General features: G+C 44.1%; 1 protein-coding gene across 14 annotated transcripts in view; it reads left to right on the forward strand.

Annotated features, from left to right (window-relative positions):
• The window catches only part of EHMT1 (euchromatic histone lysine methyltransferase 1), a 169,291-nt gene that overhangs the window by 71,487 nt on the left and 72,276 nt on the right, over positions 1-25,528 (forward strand). For 10 of the 14 annotated variants that reach the window (XM_077835752.1, XM_077835753.1, XM_077835754.1 and 7 more), the window contains one exon: positions 19,759-20,315. In XM_077835752.1, the coding sequence (XP_077691878.1) occupies positions 19,759-20,315 (557 nt within the window). Of the gene's footprint in view, positions 1-15,269; positions 15,403-19,758; positions 20,316-25,528 lie in introns of those variants that run through there. The other 4 variants (XM_077835761.1, XR_013348172.1, XM_077835749.1 and 1 more) reach the window with 4 other exon arrangements.

Consider the following 25,528-nt stretch of genomic DNA (forward strand, 5'->3'; position numbering starts at 1 on the left):
TATATCACATCTGCTGTTTTCCCCCCTTTTCCACTTGGCCGGTTACCCTGTTAAAATAAATTAGGTTGGTTTGGCATGATTTGTTCTTGACAAATCCATGCTGGTTATTCCTTATAACCCTCTTATCCTCTCTAGGTGCTTACAAATTGATGGTTTAAATATTTGTTCCAGTATCTCTCCGGGTATCAAAGTTATGGTGACTGTCTATAATTCCTCGGGTTGTCTTTGTTCCCCTTTTTAAAGATAGGTACTATGTTTGGCTGTCAGCAGTCCTCTACGACTTCACCCATCCTCCGTGAGTTCTTGAAGGTAATTGCTAGCAGTTCTGAGATTGCTTCAATTAGTTCCTTAAGTCCCATGGGCCTAGGATGACTTTTGTGAGGCCCTATTGACTTGAATGTATGTAACTTACCTAAATATTCTTTAACCTGTTCTTTCCCTGTTTTCTCTTGCATTCCTTCCCCCTTGTTAATATTAATTGGGTTGAGTATCTGATCACTGTTAACCTTTTCAGAGAAGATTGAAGCAAAACAGCCATTAGACACCTTAGCCTTCCTGATATCATCAGTTATTAGTTCTCTTTCCCCACTAAGTAGAGAACCTACACTTTCCTACATCATTTTCTTGCTGGCAATATATTTGAAGAACCTCTTCTTACTAAGTTTTATGGCCTATGCTTGGTGTAACTCATTTTGTGCCTTAGTCTTTCTGATTTTGTCCCTCCATGCTTGTGCTGTTCCTTGGTACCCTCCGTAGCACGTTGTCCATGTCTCCACCTTTTGTAGGATTCCTTGTTGATTTTCAGGCATTCAAGAGCTCCTGATGCAGCATTTTTGCCTCTTACTATTGTTCCTAAGTTTTCTTCACGGCTGGATAGTTGGCACTTGTGTCTTTAATCTTGTCTCCTTCCAGAGAGCTGGCAGTGCCTGAGCTCCTTTATCTCCTAGATTTTCTTCCCATGGAATCTTACCTATCAGGTCTCTGATTATGTTAAAAGTCTACTTTTTGGAAGTTCATTGTCCTTATTCTGCTGCACTTTTTCCTTAGTATCCTCAAATCTGTCACTTCATGATCACTGTTGCCCAAATTGCCTTCAACTTTCTGATTCACTACCAATTCCTCCCTGTTGGTCAGAATCAAGTCTAAAATCACTGCCCCTTTGGTTACTCCTTCCACCTTCTAAAACACAGTTGTCCCCAACACATTCCAAGAACTTACTGATGTTCTACTGACAGATTTGATGTTTGACATATTGCTGTTCCAACAGATATAGGGGTAATACAAGTCCCTCTCTATTACCAGGCCTTGTGTTTTGGATATTTCTGTTCTAGAAATGCCTCATCCACCTCCTTTTCCTGATTTGGTGGTCTAATATCACCCTCCCCGCCTTCCCCCCTTTTATCTTTATCCTGAGACTTTCAACTGGTCTGCCTCCCACCTCCTTCTGGCCCTTGGCATAAATGTATATATTCTGGATGCATAATTCAATGCCACACCACCTCCCTCTTTTCCCTGTCTGTCCTTCCTGAAAAAGCCGTACCCCTCTATACCAGTATTTCAGTCATGAGATTTATCCTACCAATTCTCAGTGATGCCAATTTAATCCTAGTTTAGCTTATGTACTAATACTGCCAGGTTTTCCTGTGTATTCCCCATTTTTCTTGGATTTTGTATATAGACATCTAAGATGTTGAGCAGATTGCCTCACTGATTGCCCTCTTGTTGCTCCTGTGTAGAGTTCTGTGACCCTAGTGTACATTTCCATGTCTGCCCTCACCTGTGTTAAGGTCACCTTTTTATGCTTACCTGTGGGCTTTTGTCTCCTGCCCTCTTTGAACCTACTTTAAAGCCTCCTTCACTGGGTTGGTGAGCCAGTGCTTGCAGATGCTCTTCCCCTTGTTGGTCAGGTGGACCCCTCTCTTCCCAGCAGTCCTCCCAGAACAGAGTTCCGTGGCTGATGTTTGTTTTTTAGAAACCGCTTTCTTACAAACCGCTCAAGTTAGAGACTGATGACCATATCCTGAAAGCACTTGCACCCATGCTTGTCTTTACGCATGTGAGTAATCTCATTGAAGTCAAAGTTATATGTGTGCGTAAATCTTTGCACCAGTGTAACTGAGAGGAGAATCTGGCTGTGGTGCCTTCTATCACTTGGATGTGGGATATGAAGCTGCTTTTGCAAGATACAAACCATTGCTTTCTAGCTCTAGCTGGTCTCAGATAGCAACCTCTAGATTCTGATGGGTTAAAAAACCAAGATGATAATCAGAATGGAGTGATACTTGAAAGCCTTGATACCTCTTGACTGGTTTTTGGCTAAAAGGAAATACTGTGTATCATAGGAAAGTGGAGAATTTTTATACCACATGTGCAATGGTATAAAACGTGCATTTCCAGTCTTGGTGCTTCCCGAGGTATTGGACTTTAAAACCATCTTTCCTCCTTCAGTCTACCCGCTTTTTTTTACAGAATATTTCAAGTATGGAGGCCCAGACATGTCATTCCCATTCCCTATTGTGTTTTTTGTATTAGCCCATTATTTTAACATGTCTGACTATGGCTTGCATGATTATTTGGCTGTGTGGCTGGTATGTATAGTTCTAACCTGACCTTCACAAACCTACGCTGGTGCCACATGAGTTTAATTAGGTAATGTTCCTCGATTCCATTACCAATAATGCATATTATTTATATAATGATTTACATTTTTAAGTGCTTCCCAAACATTAAATAATTATTAGTGCCTGACCATTTGTCAGGAAATGTTTTCTCTGGAAGTAGCATATGATGCAGTGATGGAAGGGCACCTCCCCAGATTGGGAGGTTTGGTTTGGTGAAATACCCTGAAGTCTGGATGCTTTTTTGGAACATCTCTCAACTACCTGAATCTCTTGGATCTGTGAAATAGGGCAAAACTAGCTCAAGAATAAGATTCAGTGAGAAGCTTCTGGTTCATATGATCAGGTCTGAAAGAGCATGAGACTGCTGGCTGTCTCGTGTTGGATGAGAACTGTTGCCTATTAGAAAAGGAGCTGATCTGGATTCTGTTCCCTTTGTAAGGACATCCCTGGCTGGGTTGTCTGCAGAGTTTGAACCCAGGACCGCTGGAGCTAAAAGCTGGAGCCTTTACTGCTTGAGCTAATGGATGAGAGCATGGATTATACACGTACAATTTGGAAATGCTCGTCCTGAGCTTCAGAGGTCCACATCAATTCAGATCCACATAGGGGCAGTTATTTGTAACAACGCTACTTTGTGTTAGTGTGGGTTGTGCCAGCTCTGCCACTGACTCACTGCATGGCCCTTGGCAAGTCATACAACTTCTCTGTGCCTCAGTTGTCTCCATCTGTAGGACGGCAAGACAGCTACCTACCTCAGAGGCATTTTGGGACGCGTAATGCATGAAGTGCTTTGAGATCCTCGAAGGAAAGGTTCTGCAGACCTGCAGTGTTGTTTGCGGGGCTCTTCTGGCTTTAGCCTAGCAGCACAAAAATGAGAAATAATTAAACTTTAAACTTCACACATCTGTCAGTTGTCTGGGATTTGCTCCCAGAACAAGTAAAACCCAGTATTTGCTGCATGTGTAGACTAAAAGCTTCTTTCTATCTAAGGCCACACAATAGAGATAGAAAAAAGCTACAAGAGAATAGCAAACTGGTGACTAGAACCTTCATTATGAAAGGGTCAGTTCAGTTCTTCTATGGGTAAAAGTTCAGGTCAGGCCTTTCCTTGGGGGGGAAAAGGGGTGAATGGAAAAAAAAGTTGCTCTTGTGTTATATTAAGGTTGGGCGTATCTAGTTTGTCTCAGTGCATAACAAACTAATGAATCATCTCTTACATCAGCATGACTTCAATTCTTCTCCTAATGCCCACAATGCAGAGTAACCGGCTACATCTCGCTCGGTCTTTCAAAGCAGACTGCACCTGTTTTGCTCAGCCCAGCAGATGGAAAGCTCCCAGTGAGAGACCAGTTGAAGTCTGGGAGCTGCGAAGGCTTGCGCCCGCTGAGGACCAGGCCTGATGTTTTCAGTTCTGTTTCACCAAGAGGAAAAGAATCACCCATGGCATCAAAGCTTTCCTAATTCTGGGCTGAACAAAATGGGTGGAGTTTTCCTCTTAATTCTAATACAAAATCTTGATCCAGAGTTTAATACTAACTGATGCTCGTTCACTTAGCATCCCCATTTCAATTTCCTTTTTCTTTCAACTGTGCTTTTCTCTGCTTTAATATTTCCTTTAATTGTTTTATTTTTTCTGAGAAGGAAAGAGTTCTCTTTCTTACCAGCAAACCGTAAGACCCACAAACCCTTGAACGACCTCTTGTTAAAAGTGAATTCAGCAAGGCAATCTGATCTTGAGGAAATGGCTCTTGTATCTTGATTAACTATACAGGTGCGCTGCAAAGCTTTGGTTATAATATAATACACACAAGGGAGTAGAACTACTGCACCTTCTCGACTATCTGAGGATGACCTAGAAGTCGGGTGTTGTAACAGGGTGGTCTCCCCCTTTATGGGCCAAGGGGGCCTGCTGCCAGCCACCCCTGTTCAGTTGTCAGACCCATGATGCCTATAGGAAGCTGCAGTCAGGAGGTTGGTGTCCATTGCTGTCCCTGGAGCCGGTCTGAGAGACGGAGGGGGAGAGAGCTCTGGGCCCCTTAGCCAGTTTAGGTCAGGCAAATAGCTTGGTTTTGGTGTTTGTTGGTGTGTGTTTGTGTTCAAATTAATTGTGCTTTGCAGTAAGGGCCTGAAAGAAACCTGGATGTGGTGTTAGCCCTTCCTGGGCTAGGGAGATGGGCCAGCAGTTTCTGGGTGACCTGTCTCCAGTAGAAGTCAATGCCTTATGGTTCAGGGGAATGTACAAAACCCCCATAATGGACAACTGTGCATTCACTTGCAAGAAGAGTTTTCCTCAGCCCAGTCATAGTGGTTGGCTTATGCCCTGAAGCACCAGGGTTCATGACCCCTAGCTAAAACAATGAGGAATCCTTGTGGCACTTTAGAGACCAACAACTTTAACAGACTAACACAGCTGCCACTTTGAAACCTATCCCCTAGCTGTTTTTCCTGGCTAGTGTAATTGAGGATAGAAGTCTATGGTTTTCAACAGGACCTAAGGGAGTTAGGTGCCCATCTGAAAGCCACAAACGAACTGAAGGGGAGAAGGTCATGTTGACCTAGTCATCCTTGGCTGTCTCTGTAGAGGCAGTACTGTTCCCCTCAGGCTGTAGTCAGAGCAGCTGGCATGAGCCATAGCTCCTTTGTCCTAGAATCATAGAAATGTGGAGCTGGAAGAGATCTCGAGAAGTCAAGTCCAACCCCCTGCACTGTGGCAGGACCAAGTAGACCTAGTCCTACACTGTTTGCCTGGGGACAGTTACTGGCAGGCTGACCAGGAGCACAGACCATTTCTATCGCAGCGCCAGAGCCAAATGTGACTTCTTCTGAAAGACAGCTATCCAACACAAGCAAAGCCGACAGAAAGGAGCACAAACTATGCTGGGATATGAGGTGGCATGGCATATTGGCTCCTCTCTCAGGGGTCCCTTGTTCAGAATCTCAGCTTTTGTTTAAAAAAACCCAACTCCTCTCTTGTTGTTATGCTTGAAAAGAAAACGTTAGACAGGGAGTGTAAACGATGAGGAGATGTCTGCAGAGATGCAGGCGCAATAGCTGGGAGAGGTGGGAACTGCCCCATTCATCTCAATGAGGTGTTGACCCAGAGGCCCAGTGGTGATCATTTAAATGTCAACACGAACTGTTTCATTCCTTGTGTCTGAAAGGATAGTGGGGGAGTCACAACCATGCACAGTGAAAGAATGATTGGCAGCATGGGTAAGCCTACCAGCGAGCTACTAACCTCAAGCCTGCCAGGGACCCTGGGTATGTCCTTTGGTTGCTAGCCCGTGCTGAAGCCTGTGTGCCCAGTCTTCATGACTGCGGTTACTTGGGATATTTAGATTAAAGCCAGCATCTGTACTCTTAACTGTGCTACCAGTCCTTTGATTGCTTGGCAGTGTGGCTTTACCCTTACTGTGAGTGACATGTGGTGCCACAAGTGGGTGATGTCTGGGAGAGATATCATTGAGGTTGGCTAAAACATGGCAAGTCAATAAGAACTTCAGAAGGACCTAGCAAAAGTGAAGAGATGAAATTCTTTGCTGATTATATGTATCCACTCAGACACATTTCTGGTTTCTAAATTAACTGTAACCACTCAGGAAACAGATCTGGCCATCACTGCACACAGTTCAATGACATCCTCTGTTCAGTGTGCAGTGGGGTAAAAATCAACACTTGCATGCCCACACACACAACCAACCCCCAAAATTCTCAAATGCATAAAGAAAGGAATAGAAAATAATGCTGAAAATATTACAATGCCACTATAAATTGAGAGTATGCCCTCTCATGAAATAATGTGCTCTGTTCTGTTTTCCATATTTAAAAAACAACAACCACACAGATGCAGCAAAACCAGAAGGGGGTCTGAGATGGGTGAGGAAAATGAGTGGAGGCCTGGAGCAACTCCATATGAGGAAATATTGAAGACAGACTCTTCAGAGAAGAGATAAATAGAATGAGACATAGTAAAAATATACAGATAGATCAGACATTTCCGTTCACCCTCTCTCATAATATGTGAGCGAAGAGATGTTCAATGAAACAGAAAAGCAACACTTTTTAAAAGAAAATACTTTGTGCTCTGCTTAAGTGACCTGTGGAACTCATTGCCACAAGATATCAGCGAGACCAGCATCTTAACAGGAGTCTAAAAAGGATGAGACATATTATATGGCTAGTGAGATCACTCACAGTATTACTAGAGAAGATGAAAAATGTATAAAGACTGTAAAGCCTCAGGCTTCAGGGCATAAGCCAGCAGTTCTCAAAATTTGGATTACATCCCCATTTGGGGCTGTGCAATCAGCACACATGGGGTCATGGGTCCAATGAGCCAGGTTCAGCCCACGAGACAATGCCATCTGACCCTTAACATGTCCGGACCTGCTCCACACATGCTGTGCCAGGAGGCTGATGTACAAAATGGCAGCCTCCACACAGCGTGCACCACATGTGCGAAGTCACACTGTGCGTAGGCCACTATTTTGTAAAATGGTGGCCTCCTGGCATGGCGTTTGTGAAGCAGGTCTCGACACATTGGCTGTGTGGATGCCATTTTTCCATTTGCACCCTCCGACTGTGCAAGCATCCAGCTGAGAGACTTGAATCCAGAAGTTCGTTATCTGTAAGCAGCAGCTTTATCAACAGAGCATCTTCTCTGTTTGAACTCGTAGGAGCCTGTGCTAGCCTTTTCTGCACTGGCTTGTAAGCTCCTTAAGGCAGGGCTCATATCTTCTTTTATGCTGCCCTGAATACCCTGTTGGCACTTGATAAAGAATCATTGTAAGTCACTGTCTCTGCTTCCCTAGTATCACCACATGGGGCCTTCATAAGTCCTGCCTCATTTGCCTAGCAGCAAATTCGTCTTTCTGATTTGTGATAAGAGGCGCAGTGGAGTCATTTCTATGCAGAATCTCTGCTGCACCCTCCAGCAGTGAGTTTGGTGATGCAATTATGAATGAAAAAGGAGAGTGCAAGAAACGTGCTCTCAAATATTATGAAGCTTTCTTTGAGTATGGCTTCATCGGTGGGTTTGGCAAGAATGAAGAAAGGCCAAAATGCCGGCTATGTCACGTGGTGTTATCTAGCAAAAGCAAGAAGCTTAACTAACTTAAACACTTGGAAACCCTTCAGAAGGAACACTCAGGCAAACCAAGTCATTTTTCCAGCACTGGAAAGAAGAACTTTCGCATCAGCAAGTGCCATTCAAGAAAGCCATGTCTGTCTGTCTGACTGCGCTCAATTTGAGGTGTTTTACCACATCACACAGATCAAGAGGCCTCACACAACTGGAGAGACTTTGATTTTGCCAGCGGCAATCGATATGGTGAAGATAATGTGAAGGAAAACTGAGGCAAACAAACTCAAAGCCATATCACTCTCTAACAATACAGTGAAGCAAAAGCTTGAGGTGTTAGCAGCAGATCATGAAAACACACTGGTGGAGCATCTGGAAAACACGGATGCTTTTGTGCTTCACGTTTATATGAGCCCTGAAGGTCGTGATGCACATTTATTGACTTTTGTGAAATACACATGGGAGGGTGCAATTCTTCCAAACATTCTGTTCTAGCTTCATCTTCCTGGACACAAAACGGCACAAGGAATGTTCCATGTGCTACATGCAAGACAAAAGTATCTCATGTGATCACTTGGTGGGCTTCTATATAGTTGGAGTTCTGTCTGTGGCAGGCCACAAAGCAGGTCTGTGTGCTTTGATGAAGAAAGTTGTTCCGTCTGCTGTATAGACTCACTGCATGATTCAGAGAACAGCTGGCATCTAAAGCTCTGAGTCCAGAGCTAGATGAAGTTTTGCAGCTGGTCTTATCTATTGTGAACTACATCAAGACTCAGCCCCTTTGCATGCGTGTGTTTGCACAATTATGCGAAGGCATGGGGTCCAATCACGACATGGTGGTGTTCCACACTGAAGCTCATTAGCTCTTGTGAGGAAAAATACTGGAATGATTTTTTTGAATTGAGAGATGAGCTGCATGCTTATGCAATGGATTGCAAAAAGAGTGAATTGATTTTCTGTGTGACCAAAGGAAGATGTGCCTATGTCCCAGACATATTTGGGAAACTTAATGAATTGAATAAAGGTCTGCAAGGAAAGAACACCCACATCCTTCAGTAGAGTGATCAAATAACAAGATTCATGAAAAAAGTTGTTTTCTGGAAGAATAATCTATTGAAGACAAACTATGACTCCTTCCCAGGGCTTTGCAGGTTCCTGGCTGACAATGAAATTGATCAGCCACCCACATAGGTGATTGCTGAGCATCTCAGGCAGATGGAGGAACAATTTACATCCTTTTTCCCTGACTTGGACATGACAAAGTCCAATTGGGTGCGAAACCCCTTTCAGTGCAAGCCCAAGATGCCATGGATTTGCCAGCATCTGAAATCAAACAGTTCATTGACATTTCCTGCGATCAGTTCTTGCAAGGAACCTATGCCCAACTCTCTCTCCCGGTGTTCTGGTTCACTATCAAGAATGAATATCCTGCACTCTCAACGTGCGCCTTGAAACTTCTGGTGCCATTCGCGAGCATATATTTGTGTGACACTGGATTCAGCACACTTGTGTACATCAAGCCTCGGTATGGATCTACTGTTGATGTCACATCGGAGATCAGAGATTCAATTTCTGCCACTCCACTGGACTTCGAGAAGCTGTGTCATTACACGCAAGCCCATGTGTCACATTAGAGAGCATTCAATAACATACTTCATGTGTAAATTCCTTAGCTGCTTCAGCTGCTATGTTCCTTTGCTGCTGTCTGCGGTCACAGGAAACAGCAAGTCTCAAAATGGGCAAAAAGTTTGGGAACCCCTGACATAAGCCCTTTATATAGTGCCTGGGGTTAGGGAGGATCTTCTGCTATGGGCTACGTAACAACTATCCATGAGGAGGTTTCTTGTACCTTCCTCTGAAGCATCCGGTACTGGCCACTGTCAGAGGCCCAGTTCTGTAATGTAATTAGTGTGCTGAAGTCCATCTCTGTTCAGCAAAGCAGGTGCTTTACTTTTTAAACCCGTGGCAATGTCTTATTGACTTGAATGAGACTTAAGCCAGTGCTTTGTTGGGATGGACTGCTGAACTGGGGCCAGAGGCAGGATGCTAGGCTAGGTCTAGCTGTTCTGAGCTGACATGACAATGTTTTTAGCACCAGATCAAGGTATTTCTACTATAAAAAGATGCTAAATTATGTTACCATGTCTTATTAAGCAGTTTAGAGCTTGACACAAACTGGAGCTTAGTGGGAGGTCTTTCTAATTAGAGGCTTGGGCAGGGAGCTGAGATAATCCTTAGCAGCTCCTGAATGAGCTCATGCAGGCCAGCAGGCCTTGTCCCGGGAGCTCTCACAGGGGGTTTGGGCAGTGCAAAACATGTTCGCAGCAAGCAGCCAACCTTTTTTTTTTTTTTTTTTTTTCCCCCCCACACCATTGAATTTCTTATTATTATTTTCTTCAATTTAGTGCTGGGGAAAAATAGTAGGTTGACAGCTCTGAAGACTGATTATCTTTTTTCCCCCCCGGAGCAGGTACTTCATGGGCAGCTGCAGTACAAGCCTCCTCCCCAATATGCCTCAAACCTGACCTGAGATGAGAGGGACATATAGTCTCTGGTCATCTTAAATCCTTGACCTCTCTGCTGGCATCGCCAACCAGGGGGCCCAGAGATGATCATTGTGACCCCAATTTCTGCTATTGACAAGTGTCCACTAGAAACTAGATTGTCAGACCCTATAATACATTTCACTCATTCCACTGAGCAGCTAATAAGTGGGTTGTAGATGGAAGCTCAGAGGGGCAGATTTTGCGTTGTTCTGCACCGTGTACATTCGCTTACACGGTATTAAATTGTTTTGGGGAAGCTCTATAGCTGAGTTACACAGGAGATCAGATTAGATGATCACAGTGGTCCCTTCTGACCTTGAAATCTATGAAATCAGAAACATTCACTTTGCCTTGCCATACTTGATTGCACAAGGGGCAGCACAGAGGCCCATAGGTCTACTGTCAAGTTCTAAAGTTCCATACTACTCTACAGAAGATGGACTATTTTCCTTCGTCACTTTGTACAATTTCCAGTTATCAAGGTTTGGAAACGTTTGTCTGTTTGTTTAGATTAATGGCATTTGTTCAGCCCATCAGATTGGAGTTTTCACACAACGCACTGTGGAACTCTTTGCCAGAGGATGTTGTGAAGGCCAAGACTATAACAGGGTTCAAAAACGAACTAGATACATTCATGGCGGATAGGTCCATCAGTGGCTATTAGCTAGGCTGGGCAGGGATGGTGTCCTTAGCCTCTGCTTGCCAGAAGCTGGGAATGGGCGACAGGGGATGGATCATTTGAGGATTCCCTGTTCTGTTCATTCCCTCTGGGACACCTGGCACTGACCACCGTCAGAAGACAGGATACTGGGCTAGATGGACCTTTGTTTTGACCCAGGAAGGACCTTTCTTATGTTCAACATTTATTAAAAGTAGAAAATTGTAGAGTTTTGTTTCCCTTTTTAAACTTCAGTCAAGTGGCTTTTTTCACAAAGTCTCTGCGTCCTTTATGGAGAAATACAATGATCCTTTCCCCGAGTGTAGTGCTCTAATCCGAGGTTCTCCACCTTTTTCTTTTTGAGGCCCCCCACCAACATGCTATAAAAATTCCACGGCCCGTCTGTGCCACAAAAACTGTTTTTCTGCATATAAAAGCCAGGGCCAGCACTAGGGGGTGGCAAGCAGGGCAATTGCCCGGGGCCCCATGCCACAGGGGGCCCTGTGAAGCTAAGTTACTCAGGCTTTGGCTTCAGCCCCAGGCAGTAGGGCTTCGGCTTTCTGCCCTGGGCCCCAGCAAGTCTAATGCTGGCCCTGCTTGGCGGACCCCCTGAAACCTGCTTGTGGCCCCTGATCCACTGCTCTAATCTGTCTTGAACTGGTCACTTTTATGGCAGCTAAACTGAATGAGCAGAGAGTGCAACAATTGCCAGTTGCAGAAGTTATCTGATTGCTTCAGTGGGAATGCTCAGCAGTGTAAATCTGTCCTGTATTTAGGGCCTTATCTTGCCAGGTGCTGAGTGCCTCCTGCAAAACGCTGAGAACCCTCCACTCCCAGAGCCGTGCAAATCTCGACCCATAATTTTGTGTTTCTCCCAGTGCCAACAGTGCTGAAATGAAAATTGAAATGACTACACCAAGACCAATTTAAAAATGCAAACTATGGGGAACATAAAGGGCTGTTGGCTTTCTTCTTCTCTTTAGCTTAATGTTTCCCCTCGGTGATTGTGGACAGTAACAGAAAAATCCATTCTTTGTCTTTCCTCCTTTTTAAATCACAGCTGGCAAAAGCACATGCCTTCTGCATCTTACTGCTTTCTTAAGCTGTGAATGCTACAGTAAATTGAAGCTATCCCGAGTGGTAAGAGTTGGTGTTGCTCTGGCTTTGAAGCCTGCTTGCACATCCATGAAGCTGCATGGCTGGGACATATTTTTACCCCTGCTCTCCTGCATAGTCTCTAGGGAATACTAGTGAGTTATTTCTAAAAGTTACTCAGCTGTCTGTAGTCTAGACTGGCAGTATCCACCTGGAGAGCTCTAACATGCCTAACCTTCTCTGTGCGGGAATAGAAAGCATTCCTAATGGAGGTTTCTAGCCAGGCCGCAGCCTCGGAGCTGGATCCCATGGGAAAGCCATGTACATGAAGATACTTTCCTGCACCATATTCAGTGCCAAACATCCATTGATTTCAACGTGAAATAAGCGAGAGCTTTAGAAGGCACAGTTATCATCAGCGTTAGGACTAATGGCAAATGGCTCTGATGGGGAAACATTTTAAATCTCAGCTGATGACTAGAGAAAGTGGATGTGCTAGGAAACGTTCTGAGTGTTTCAAGTGCTAGAGCTGATATGGTGTGTGTGTAAGTGAAACAGTCCGATGCCACTGTGACTCTCCAGGTAAAACCCTTTTGCAGACATTGTTAAAGATGAGTTGAATACTTTAAAAAATAAATATATAATTCAAAACCTAAGATCTCCTAATTTGGGGGATAATCAGTCTCCTATTCCCTTAGACAGTAGGCAAACTTTTTGGCCCAAGGGCCACATCTGCGTATGGAAATTGTATGGTGGGCCATGAAGGCTCACGAAATTTGGGGTTGGGTGTGGGAGGGGGGTGAGGGCTCCAGCTGGGCGTGTGGGCTCTGGGGTGGGGCTGGGGATGTGGGGTTGGGGGTGCAGGAGGGTTCTCTGGGCTGGCACCAAGGGGTTGGAGGGCAAGAGGGAGATCAGGGCAGGGGGTTGGGGCCAGGGGTGCAGGCTCTGGGCGGCGCTTACCTCAGGCAGCTCCCAGAAGCAGTGGCATGGCCCCCATCCAGCTCCTACGCGGAGGCGCTGCCAGGCAGTTCTGCGTGCTGCCCCATCCACAGGCTCCACATCTGGAGCCCCCATTCGCCATGGTTTCCAGCCAATGGGAGCTGCGGGTGCAGAGCCCCCTGGCTGCCCCTATGCATAGGAGCTGGAGGAGGGACATGCCACTGTTTTTAGGAGCCACACGGAGCGGGGCAACCCCTGACCCCGCTCCCTAGCTGGTGCGCCAGAGCAGGGTAAGCCTAGGACCCTGCTCTCCGGAGGAAGTTCGAGGGCCAGATTAAAATGTCTGGAGGGCCGGGTGCGGCCCCTAGGCCGTAATTTATCCACCCCTGCCTTCGACGCTGGGTCCCACTCCAGGAGAGAACGCTCCATTGCTGCCATCTTTGTGGCAGCGGAGGTTGTTCTCCAGTCTCTGTTGCAGTCTTGGAGGTACATTGGTTCTTGCAGCTATTGCTCTGTTCCTTAGATTCACCAGCCCCTGCCGTGCGTCCAGTGCCATCTTTGCACTGGGACTCAGCAAACCCTGGTAGAGCTGAGCTCGGAGCCAGCGCTCCAGGTATGTGAATCCCTCTGTGCAGTTCAAAATCTGTCCCCATACTATAGAACCACACCTCTGCTTCCCCAAGCAGAAGAGAGGGGCAGGATTCCCCTAAGAGACTATTTGGATGGATCTAAAGGGCCAGATTCTCAAAGCAGCTCCATATCCAATGTGCTGAGTTGTTTTGAAAATCTGGTTTCTGCTGAAGGTTTTGAGCCCTTCTAAAAATTCCAGCCTAAAATTACCAATACATAATTCAAACCAAACAAGTTGTAAATTAGTCCCACCTGCCCTGAGAGCCCAGTTAAACAGATAGCTCAAAGCTTCAGCTGGTATTTTATCCTTACGCTTCTTAATCTGTCTGGCCTCGGGAAGGAAAACAATAGAAGGAATCCTGATATTATGTCAACCTAATCATTCCACAGAACAGGCCACTGAATTGTTATCGCTTCCGGTTGTCCAGGGAGCTGCTAGTTTTCCTGGCTGGTAACTTTTCTGCTTCACATGTAGTTCATATTTGGATCCTTTTTACTTGGATCTGCAACTCGTATGGGACAATTTGTGTGTGTGTGTGTGTGTGTGTGTGTGTGGTGTGGGGGGAGGGTGCATTTGCAAGGGAGAAAAGAACTTTTAACACACCCCTTCCTGTTCTGGTTGTGAATGAGCTTTTCGTTCAGTTTGTTAGCACAGATCTCACTCTAATTTGAATTCGATGAACGTGGTTAGCCTAGAACTGTGTTAAAAGTGGTTTGGCACTGTGTTTACTCTACCTTATGCCTCTGCTAGGAAACCATGTGTCCCGATCCTGTGCTTTGTAGGGAAGCTAAACACTCTTTGAGCAAGTCTGCACTAGAAACGTTTGCTGGTATAGCAGTGTCAGTCAGAGTGTGATTAGGGTGGATAAAAATCCATTAAAAAAATCTGATTTTTATTTAAATTGGATTTTTTTTATTTAAATCAGATTTTTTTGTTAAAATGCTTTTTGAGGGAAAAAACCTATCTAAAGATAGTTTTAATTAAGATACATTATAGCTCAAAGATATCTCATAATGGAATAGAGATTATAAATTCTAATTCTATAGTATGAGACAATATATTCATGTAATGTTTAAGAAAAGTTTTGTAAATGAGTTTCAATAGTTCATGGATTAGGGACCCAATCTTATGGGGTTCCAGAGGCTTCTGTATAGATTATTTAGGTTAATCTTTCTATCTACCCAATGGGACTCAGTGCTCAGTCTAGAAGATACCATCAGAGATGCTTAGTTTTGCAGTTCTTAAACTATGGATTTGTGTCTCCAGAGATAACATGCTTGTTAACAGCAAAAATGTTTTTAAATAAATTAAATTATATATAGAGGTGAGAAATAACAGACCTCAACCATGTTGTCCCTCTGCAAATTTGTGTACACAGAGTCAGTCTCTTACCTCTCTCAAAAAGTTCAATGACTAGAAGATTGTTGGGGGCGCAATAGATCTAGACAAGGAGAGGTCTGGCGATAAATGTGAGAAAGGAGGGACAGGCAGTAGAAACAAAAGTGAAACTGTTTGAGCAGCATATTCCAGAAGTCTTGAGGTCTTTCTGAGTGTAGCCTTCATTGATTTGAAATCTACCATACCATTCTCTTACTAGAAGGGAAAACCTATAATGGCAGCAGGCCGTAAAAGAGACCCAGTTTGGGAATATTTTAATGAAGTTCCTCTACCTGTGGGTAAGACAGGTATGCTTACAAAATGCAAACAGTGCAACAAAGAAATGCAAGGCCTGGTTGCCCGAATGAGACAACATCATGAGAAGTGTTCCCTCTCAGGAGGAAGCTGCGTTGAAGATGATGAATGGAACATGTCTGAACACGCAGGATCTTCAGGTTGGTAAACTTTTTTATTTCATACTTCTTTCTTAAGGACTGCCTGTCTTCCTTCTGGACTATTCTTGAATTCTCATGTTTGAGCAAAAAATACAGTTGTTACTCTATGGTACAGTAACTCCTCTCTTAACATTGTAGTTATGTTCCTGAAAAATGCTACTTTAAGGCAAACGATGTTAAGCTAATCCAATTTCCCCATAAGAATTAATGTAAGTAGTGGGGGTTAGGTTCCAGGGAGGTTTTTTTTTGCCAGACTAAAGACTATGCTTCTATACACACACATACATAGTATACGTTTTAACAATTTAATACTGTACACAGCAATGATGATTGTGAAGCTTGGTTAAGGTGATGATGTCAGAGGGGGGGATATTTCCCAGGGAATGCCTTGCTGCTAAATGATGAACTAGCACTTGGCTGAGCCCTCAAGGGTTAATATGTTGTTAATGTAACCTCACACTCTACAAGGCAGCATGAATGGAGGGAGGGGAGACAGCATGGCAGACAGAGACACACACCCTCTGTGTGTGTGTGTGTGTGTGTGTGTGAGTGAGAGAGAGAGAGACGCGCATTGCCCCTTTAAGTACACTGACCCCACTCTAAGTACAGTGCCTTTTTAAGTAGATCAGCAAGATGAGACAGCAGCTGTTGCCAGCAAGCTCCCTCCTTCCTGAGCCCTGTCAGTGTCCACCCCCCGTCCCCACGCTCTGTGGAGATGGCCCGATGGGGTAAAGGAGCCTAGGGGAGAGGGATACCCTGACATTAGTTCCCCCCTCCCCCCCCCCCCCCGGCACAGCAAACAGGAGGCTCCCAGGGCAGGAGCAGCACATGGCAGTGGGGGGAGGGACAGCTGAACTGCCCAGCAATTGTTAGCCTGCTGGGTGGCTGCCGCACAGGGAACTTAGGGGAGTGGGGAGCTGATGTGGGGCTGCCGGTCTACCTGTTGGTTCCAGGTCCCACCAGCTCGCTCCAACGGGCTGCTCTTCCTGCAAGCAGTGGACAAAGCAGGTGGCTGCCAAATGACGTTAGAAGGGAGCATTGCACAACTTTAAACAAGCATGTTCCCTAATTGATCAGCAACGTAACAACGTTAACCGGGACGACTTTAAGTGAGGCGTTACTGTACTATCATTTTAGATGCAGTTGTGATAAAAAATAAATAGCTGAAATAGGCAGATCTTCCTTTTACAATTTCACCTTTAAAGTAGTACTGAGTGTCAGTGAATGCAATGATGAGTAATACTAAATGAGCAGTGTGGTAATAATTAAATAACTGCATTGATTTATTTTGTTTAGGAGAATCCATCCTCAACATACAGGATTCTAAAGACTATCCACCTTCAAGATCACCATCCTTTTCTATAGTTTCAGAGTTATCTGCCAATTATAATGTTTCAGTCACATCATGTTTGTCACATAGCCACAGTATACCACCTGTAGCAAAAAGAAAAAAAAATCTCCATCATCCAGAAACAGTCAGAGATAAGTTTGTGATAAGAACCAGCAGATTACAAAAATAGGTAATGGATGAAAAAATTGCATGGTTTGTTTATGCAACAAACTCTCCTTTCCGTATGATTGAGAACCCACACTTCATTAACATGGTTCAGTCATTAAGACCAGGATCTGTCCACCCAACAGAGCAGATGTCGCAGGCAAATTGCTGGATAAAGTGTATGAAAGAGAAATTGAGCAGTGTGCAAAATGTCTAGAGGGTGAAATTGTTAACCTGAGTATTGATGGGTGGAGCAATGTCCACAATGATCCTGTTGTATGTGCTTGTGTGACAACAGAAGAAGGGAATGTCTTCCTCACAGAAACAATTGATACAACAGGAAATGCTCACACAGCAGAATACTTACAAGAAGTAGCAGTAAAAGCTATAACAAACTGTGAAAAAAAATTCAAATGTCTAGTACGCAGCTTGGTCACAGACAATGCTGCAAATGTATCCAAGATGAGAAGAAATTTAGAAGAGAGTGAAGAGAGTCCCAAGCTAATAACATGCGGTTGCAGTGCTCATTTGATGCACCTCCTAGCCAAGGACTTCAATGTTCCAGAAATAAAGGCTGATGTTGTTGAAATTGCAAAATACTTCCCTTAACAACCACTTTGCAGCAGCTGCTCTGAAAAAAGTGGGAGGAACCAAACAAACTCTCGCACAAGAGGTGTGCTGGAACTCCGTAGTGGACTGTTTTGAGCACTAGATCAAGATCTGGCCTAATTTGATGACAGTTTGTGAACAAAATCATGAAAAAATAGATGGCCCCATCACAGCCAAAGTGCTCACCATTGGGCTTAAGAGACACGCTAAACGCAGGCTGAGGACCCTGAAGCCTATTGCTGTCACCTTGAACACAATGCAGGGAAATCGCTATTTTATGGCTGACGCTGTTGAAATTTGGAAGGAACTGAGTGAGATTTTAAAAAGAGAAATATGCAATGACCGAGTTAAATTACAAGCATTAAAAAAACAAATGGACAAGCACTATCTCCAGCTTATTTTCTTGCAGATATTCTCAGTACTCGGTACCAGGGTCAAACCTTAACTGCTGAAGAAGAGGAGTTCGCTGTGACGTGGACATCCAGCAATCAGCCCTCCTTAATGCCAACTGTAATAAACTTCAGAGTTCAGGGTGAACCATTCAAGAAATATATGTTTGCTGATGATGTTTTAAAGAAAGTCACACCAGTGAACTGGTGGACGTCACTTAAGCACTTGGATTCAAAGACTGTTGAAGTGATTATCTCACTTTTAACAGCAGTAGTGTCTTCTGCCCTTTTAGAAAGAATATTTTCTTCCTTTGGACTAATTCATTCCAAATTGAGAAATCGTTTGGGTCCTGACAAAGCAGGAAAGCTGTTTTTTCTTTTCCAGATTATGAACAAACAGGAGAATGAAGGTGAAGACGACTGAGTTGGCTGCAGAAGCCAATATTTTAAGTTTCTCATGTTGACCTGGCTGACGTCGTCGAGTTAATTTTTGTGTTTTTATATTTCATTTAACTATTTTAGTTAAAAACAGTTTTAACAAAAACAAACCTGATTTTAAAAAACTTGAATGTTTAGCTAAATTCAAAAATTCATATGCTTGTTTTGTTAAAATATTATATGTTTGCTGTTGAAGAAAAATATCCAGAATACATGATGTTGTTGGTTTTAGTTCAATAAAACAATTGAAATGTCTGTCTGGTGATGTTCTCCTCCTAATACAGCATGGCAAGAAGATCCTCCGAATGTTAATGATTAACCTGTTGAACTGGAGATAGTTCACCTCCCAATGACTTCATAATTATCTGCTTCACTTATCTTTGGTAAATGAAATCACCAAACAATCATAGATTTTCTGAATAGCTATAAAACTAATCTGAAAAGTTTTCAAAATAAATCACTTTAAAAATGTATAGTGTGAACCTTCTAAAAATGAAGTTACATCTATCTCTGAGGAGTGAAGAATATGTATTAAGGTTATAACAACCAACAAGAATGCACTTCTGTGTAGAAATCCATGATTAAATCGAGTCTTCCTGATTGGTGATTTAAATCATGATTTAAATCAATTTGATTTAAATCAGATCCACCCTGAGTGTGATGGTTTTGATGATGTTTCTGTACCAGCAAAAGCCCTAGTGTAGACACAGTTACACCAGCAAAAAACTGTGATTTTGCCGGTGTAGCTTATTTCACTCACCGAACCAGTATAAGCGATATTAGCAAGTATAAGCTGCGCCTGCCCTGGGAGAGTTTGCTGGTGTAGCCGTACCGGCAAAACTTTTCTGGTGTAACTCTGGCCTTTGTAACGAGAGCTTTGCCTTAGGTAGGCATGCAGGATTGCGTAGTGGGTTTTTTTGACATGCTAGGTGTTGAAGGATGATCAAATAAATGTAGTTACTGGGACTGCTAAAGAGTATTTTTACTTTGAAAACCTATAGTTAGAAGTGGGAGACCAAATCCCCAGCTGATGTGAGTCATGGCTCCATTGACTTCAGAAGAGTGACACTGAAGGGATAGCTCAGTGGTTTGAGCATTGGCCTGATAAACCCAAGGTTGTGCGTTCAATCCTTGAGGGGGCCATTTAGGGATCTGGGGCAAAAATTGGGGATTGGTCCTGCTTTGAGCAGGGGGTTGGACTAGATGATCTCCTGAGGTCCCTTCCAACCCTGATATTCTATGATTCTATGACTGACTGACAGTAGCTGAGGAGCCAGCCCAAAATAACCAACTGGGTAAAAATGGCTTCCAGTTTTTTTGTGGGAGGGGGATTTGCTGTGACATATATACTATGGCAGTTATCCATATCTTCCTTTTGAGGCTCACTAACCTGTAACCCCTCTTTCTCTCGCCCTCTGTCTCCAGGATTTAATGCCATGGCTGCAGATGAAAGTGCTACAGAAAAGCAAGTAGGGGAACCAAAAATGACAGCAGATGGTGAAACCAATGGCTCCTGTGAGCGCAACGAAGCTGGTAGCCACCCAAACCCAACTAAAAACACTCAGGACAATACAAAAGTGAGCCAGCAGGACTCCAGTACTAAATTAAATAGGATAGCGGAGAATGGCATTTCGGAGAGAGACAGTGAGACTGGGAAGCAGAACCACATGAAAGCTAATGACTTCACGCAGACTTCTGTAACGGGGAGCAATGGATATATTTTCACTAAGCAGATGGTGCAGGAGCAACCCCTAAGGACTACAGGCACCTTTGCTTCTCTCACTGGCCATGCTGCGAAAACCCTCCCAGGCGGAGCAAGCAAAGGGAGAACTCTGAGCGCCTTTTCTCAGATGCAAGCCACCATGCCAGCCAAGCTCGGGGAGGGGAGTAAGGACATGGATGCTAAAAAAGCCACGGCCACGAACGCTGAAGTCAAGGTCCACAGAGCACGGAAGACCATGCCTAAACCCACACCTAGCCTGGTAACGTATATGCACTGCAGTGAGTTGCTCTGTTGCTAAATGGTCTTCGGGGTTTTTGTTTTTTTGTTGGTTTTTTTGGTGTGCGGTATGGTAGCCCTGATCTGAGTCAACAGGTATAATTTGGAAGTGTCCAGCTAGATCTCTGGTCTCTTTCTCCTACAAAGAGGCAGGGGTGATAATATGGTTTATAACTTGCTGCTGCTATTAGCTTCACACCTTCCGCTCCCAGTTTGTGTTTCTAAATGTGCAACAGATCGTTTACCTCCCCCAGCATATTTGTGTTAGCTCCGTAATTGCCTTTCAGCCTCAGCTGTGTTGCACCTTCAACCCTTTCACTAAATCCACAGGGTCGCTTTGGAAACAGATTCCGTATAAGGCCAACTCAAAGGAACATCAGGCACAAACGTGATGGAAAACTCTCTGGGAACTTCCCGCTGTCGATGTCTGGGTTTTATTCTGTCACACATCACTGAGTATTATAGTACCTCTCCAGATCAGTATCCCTTTTTATACAGTTCTTATTTGGTAATTAAACTTATTCATTCATAAAATGTGCCCTTCTGAGTGACTCAAAAAGGGTACATGCCCATCACTTAATAAAGCACACAGCTCTGCCTTCTCTCAGAGGCACCATGGATTTGGGGCATGGGGAGCACCCGCTTCCAAACAATCCTTTCCTTTCCCCTTTGTGCAGATGCTTGAGAACTGAGGTGAGCTTTGCTTTGTGCACTAAACATTAGCAAACTTTGGCTCTATCAGGTCAGCTGCGTGGGGAATGGTTTCCAGAACCAAGGGCTTTCCACTGAGAATGCTCTGCCACCAGCTCTTTGCCACTTCATGTCTAGGATGTCATAGCTAAAGCATCCCAGCTGTCCTCCAGTACTGTAGCTCCTCATGGAAAGAGAGGCAGACTCTTCGATAGCAAGCACCCGAGTTAGAGAGGGCTTTATAAGCCAGGCTTAACACTTTGAATTGTACCCAGAAGCAAATAGGAAGCCAGTGCAGTTGTTGAAGGACTGGAGTAATGTGTTCCCTTTAGCTACCAACATCTTATGCCCCAGATGCAGCTTCCAAATAATCCTCAAGCAGAGCCACAAACACTGTAACAGGGCAGCAATCCAATCTAGAGGTCACAAAATTGTGGATCCCTGTGGCCAGGTCTGGATCAGAAAGAAAAGGTCCCAGGCACCTAGCCAGAGGTAGATGGGAAAAGGTCCTGTTAGTTGCCAACACCACCTGTGACTCCGGAAGCAAGAGCACTTCAAGATAGTGCACTCTTGGATACACAACCTCACTAGGCGGGCAGAAACCACCCCTGCCATACCTTACCCTAATTGCCTTCTGTCTTCTCTTGAGTGCATTTCAGTGAGCTCCCTCCCGCTCCTGTTCCCATTTCGGCTAGTGCCTGGGGAATCCCAGCTGCTGCACATCCAGGTCTGATGAAAGCACAACTCTGAACTGCGTCTTATCCAAATAAGGCACTACAGCCAACACTGCTTTGCACTCTCCCAGGGTGGCCTCTCGTACACTTGGATTAAGCAGGTCAACAACACAAACCCTTGTGGAACCTCACATGGAGAGAGTGATCCCTTGGGGCCGAGGAACCAGGAGGAGGCAATTTTTCTGTAAGAGATAAACATCAGGTGAGGTGAGATTGCCTCACTGCTCTTGCCTCACTTTTATTTTACTGTAAATCAGAATAATTTGTACCTGAACCCACAAGACGGCGGGTTTGTTTGAGAAAGCTGGGTGTTTTAACATTTGTAAACAATTGCTTGGCTGAATTTATGTGCACAGTTACTATGATTGCTTGTGCAAATGGCTATTTATGGTCATTTGCAGTCGTAGTAACTGCACAAAAGTTAGTGCACACAGGTTTTTTAAAATCACATCCTCAGGAACTCTCCCTATTTAGTTTTGGTCGAGAGAGAAGCAAAATACACAATAATACCAAGTCAACGGGTGTTGAATAATTGTCTGTACATGCGTAAGCCGTTGCATCTGAGTTTGAGCACAGGGTTTTCAGTTTTTATCTGATCTAGTTTCCGTAGACCATGAAACATCTGCTCAGTTCAGCATGCAGGGTAGTTATTGACTTTTCCCCCCAATGGCTTTTGGCTACATCCAGTTCTCTTTCGAGTAGCACAAAGTCCTGACTAGTTCCCATTTTTCAGTTTCCTGGTTCTCTCTCTCTCTCTGTCTGTCTATATGACCTGCATCACCATAGTAGCTCAGCCCTGGTCTACACTGGGGGATGGGGGTCGGCCTAAGATACGCAACTTCAGCTACGCAAATAGTGTAGCTGAAGTCGGCTTATCTTAGGTCGACTTACATGGCCGTGACGATGGCGGCGAGTCGACCGCTGCTGCTCCCCCATCGACTCCGCTTCCGCCTCTCGCGAACTGGAGTTCTGGAGTCGACAGGGAGCACGTTCAGGGATCGATTTATCGCGTCTAGATGAGACGCGATAAATCGATCCCCGATAGATCAATCTCTACCCGCTGATCTGGCGGGCAGTAAAGACCTGCCCTCAGTGTCTTTTAAAGTATCAGACTCCACCATCACACCTGCCTTTCCCACTTGATAAGTAAAGCACCTAAGTTGCAGGTGGCACAGCCTTAGCAATAAGTCTTTACCCTTTGGAGATCATGCAGCAGATGAGGGGATAGAAGACTGCACTTCCATGTTTTCATGTTTAGAGTGTTGTTTTATTCCTGCTAGATCCTTGTGTTGCGTGACCCAAGGATAGGAGAAAATTAGGATTTCTTAGTCCTCAAACTGTAGAATCTTTTTCCCTAGCCTTTGCAAAAATCTGTTGGGAAGAGAGAGTTGCTTCTTGGACTTCAGTCCCCCTCAAGCAAACTTGGCATCCCCTTTCTGTGTGAATTGGGAGGTTGTTGGTAGAAACAAAACAGGTGGAGATTGGGTGTTTCTCTACCAGGGAGTCACTTTCAGAACCAAAAAAGCAGCTAGGGACCAAAAAACAGCTGTAGATTTCATTGCTATAGTTATGGTGATTTTGTTTTAAAATACTGATATTTGTAAAGACTCAGACCAGCCACTGTGTTGCACCCACGTCCTTGCATCTTTTACCCCACGTGAGAGGGTTTTTTTTCTGCTTAGTCTGCCTACATCTTCATCAGGCACATGAAAGACTTTGGAAGAGGAGGAAATGGGCCAAAAGGAAGCTGGTTGTATGTTTTAGGCTCAAATGCTTTCAGAATGCTTCTGCTGATCATATATTTTCTGCGTAAAGAACCCCATACTCTGCCCCACTGGCATGAAAATTTAAACCCCTTATCAAACTTAACTTCATTTTCACAACTCTAGAAGAGCCTAAGAACTTGGATAGTAAAACCCTCCTCGTATTTTATCTATTGAAATACAAAAAGCAGTGTTGTCTTGTGGTTAGATCAGGAATGGAGTCGGGAGACCTAGGTTCTGTTCCTAACACTGGGGTCGGGTCTAAACTAAAAATTAAGTTGACCCAGGTACTTACCTCAGGTGTGAAAAATCCACATCTGTGAGTGATGTACTTAAGCCAACCTATCTCCAAGTGTAGACAGTACAAGGTCGATGGAAGACTTAGTACATGACCTCAGGCAAATCACTTTTCTTCCCCGTGCCTCAGTTTCCCTTTCCATAAAACGGGGATAATGGTGATGCAAATCCCTTGAAGGGCCCCGGGCAAAAGATGCTGTCATTACAAAGTGTTGTTTGTTATATCAGTGGTAAGTAATATTACAGCCTGGTACCAAACCCCTTCCATGCTCTCCTATAAAGTCCACATGTTCAGAGAGTCCTAGGGAGTTCTCGCAGTTGACTAACTAAGAATAGACAATTACAAATCGCCAGCCAGTGAGCATCGAGGATGCATTCATATTTTTGAATGCTCTAGTTTTGCAGAGAATAGAACTGTCAGAACATGGGGGAATCCTGATTGAAGTGATTGTCTTTCAAGAGGAACATCCCATGAGAGCAGAAAGGATAGTGTTTCCTGAAGGAAAATGAACTGTACATAACCAAAAAATGTAGATTAAGCCAAACAGCTGTGAAGAAAAGAATGAGATCTAATTATAAATGCTCCTAAGGATTTGTCTAAAGACTGAATTGCACTGGTTTAACGTAAATTAAGGGCTTGTCTACACTTGAAAATTAATGCGAATTAAGGTAGAGTGTGAATTTAAAGTGCAATAGCTGTTCTTGAATAACTCCATTTCTGGGCACTCTTATTCTGGAACAAGAATGTCCACACTTGGAGTTATTCCAAATAGCTATTATACTTTAAATTCACACCCTAAATGAATTCCCATTACCTTTCAAGTGTAGACAACCCGAAGTTAACAATGCTATGTAGACAAGCTCTAAATCAGTTTTTAAACTGACGTTAAAATGGAGCAATTTTGTGTGTGGATGCTATTTTACTGGTTTAAACATGACTTGTATCTCTTTAACTTGTATGGCAAGCTAAACCAATATAAGCCAAGTTTAAACTGATATAAGGGTGTCCACACACACGGTTCAGCTTTAATGAAATCAGTCTAAAATCACGTCTTTGGGCTATGTCTACACTCCAGACCTTACAGCGGAACAGCTGTACCGATGCAGCTGCGCTGCAGTAAGATCTCCCATGTAGCTGCTCTGTGCCAGTGGGAGAGAGGTCTCCCACCAACATGGCTCTGTACACACTACAACTTATGCCAGCGAAACTTGTCACTCAGGGAGGTGTGTTTTCGCATCTCTGAGCGACATAAGTTTTGCTGACGTAAGTGGTAGTGTAGACGTAGCCTTAGTTTGGTAGGTGCAACTTTACATGTAGACCCGGTCTAAGAGTGCCATTAGGAGTCTAAGTACTGTGGCTTGTTTGCTATGGATAGTTAGCTTTGCAGTGTCCTCATCTGTACGGTTCCAGGTTAACGTTCATATGCTGGGCCACCACCAAACCCTCTACGCATGTTTGAATTTCGATAAAGAAAATGGTAATTCTCTGCTAACCCTAATGTAAATGCGTAGCTTCAGTGTTACGGTCCTTCAGCGTTGGTGAAGCAGCTTTTTAGTGTAGTTCATGATAGATTTTACTGGCTTGATAATCTGGGCTTGAATCTCATTTACACTAATGCCAATTATCAGAGGTTGATCTGCAAGATGGGGCCCTGACTGTAAGGTCCAGAGGCAGCATGTTGGTTGGAATCTTGTGGCCCAAGCATCTGGAG

Source organism: Eretmochelys imbricata, chromosome 16 (assembly GCF_965152235.1).
Source record: "Eretmochelys imbricata isolate rEreImb1 chromosome 16, rEreImb1.hap1, whole genome shotgun sequence".
In the NCBI taxonomy this organism is placed as follows: Eukaryota; Metazoa; Chordata; order Testudines; family Cheloniidae; genus Eretmochelys; species Eretmochelys imbricata.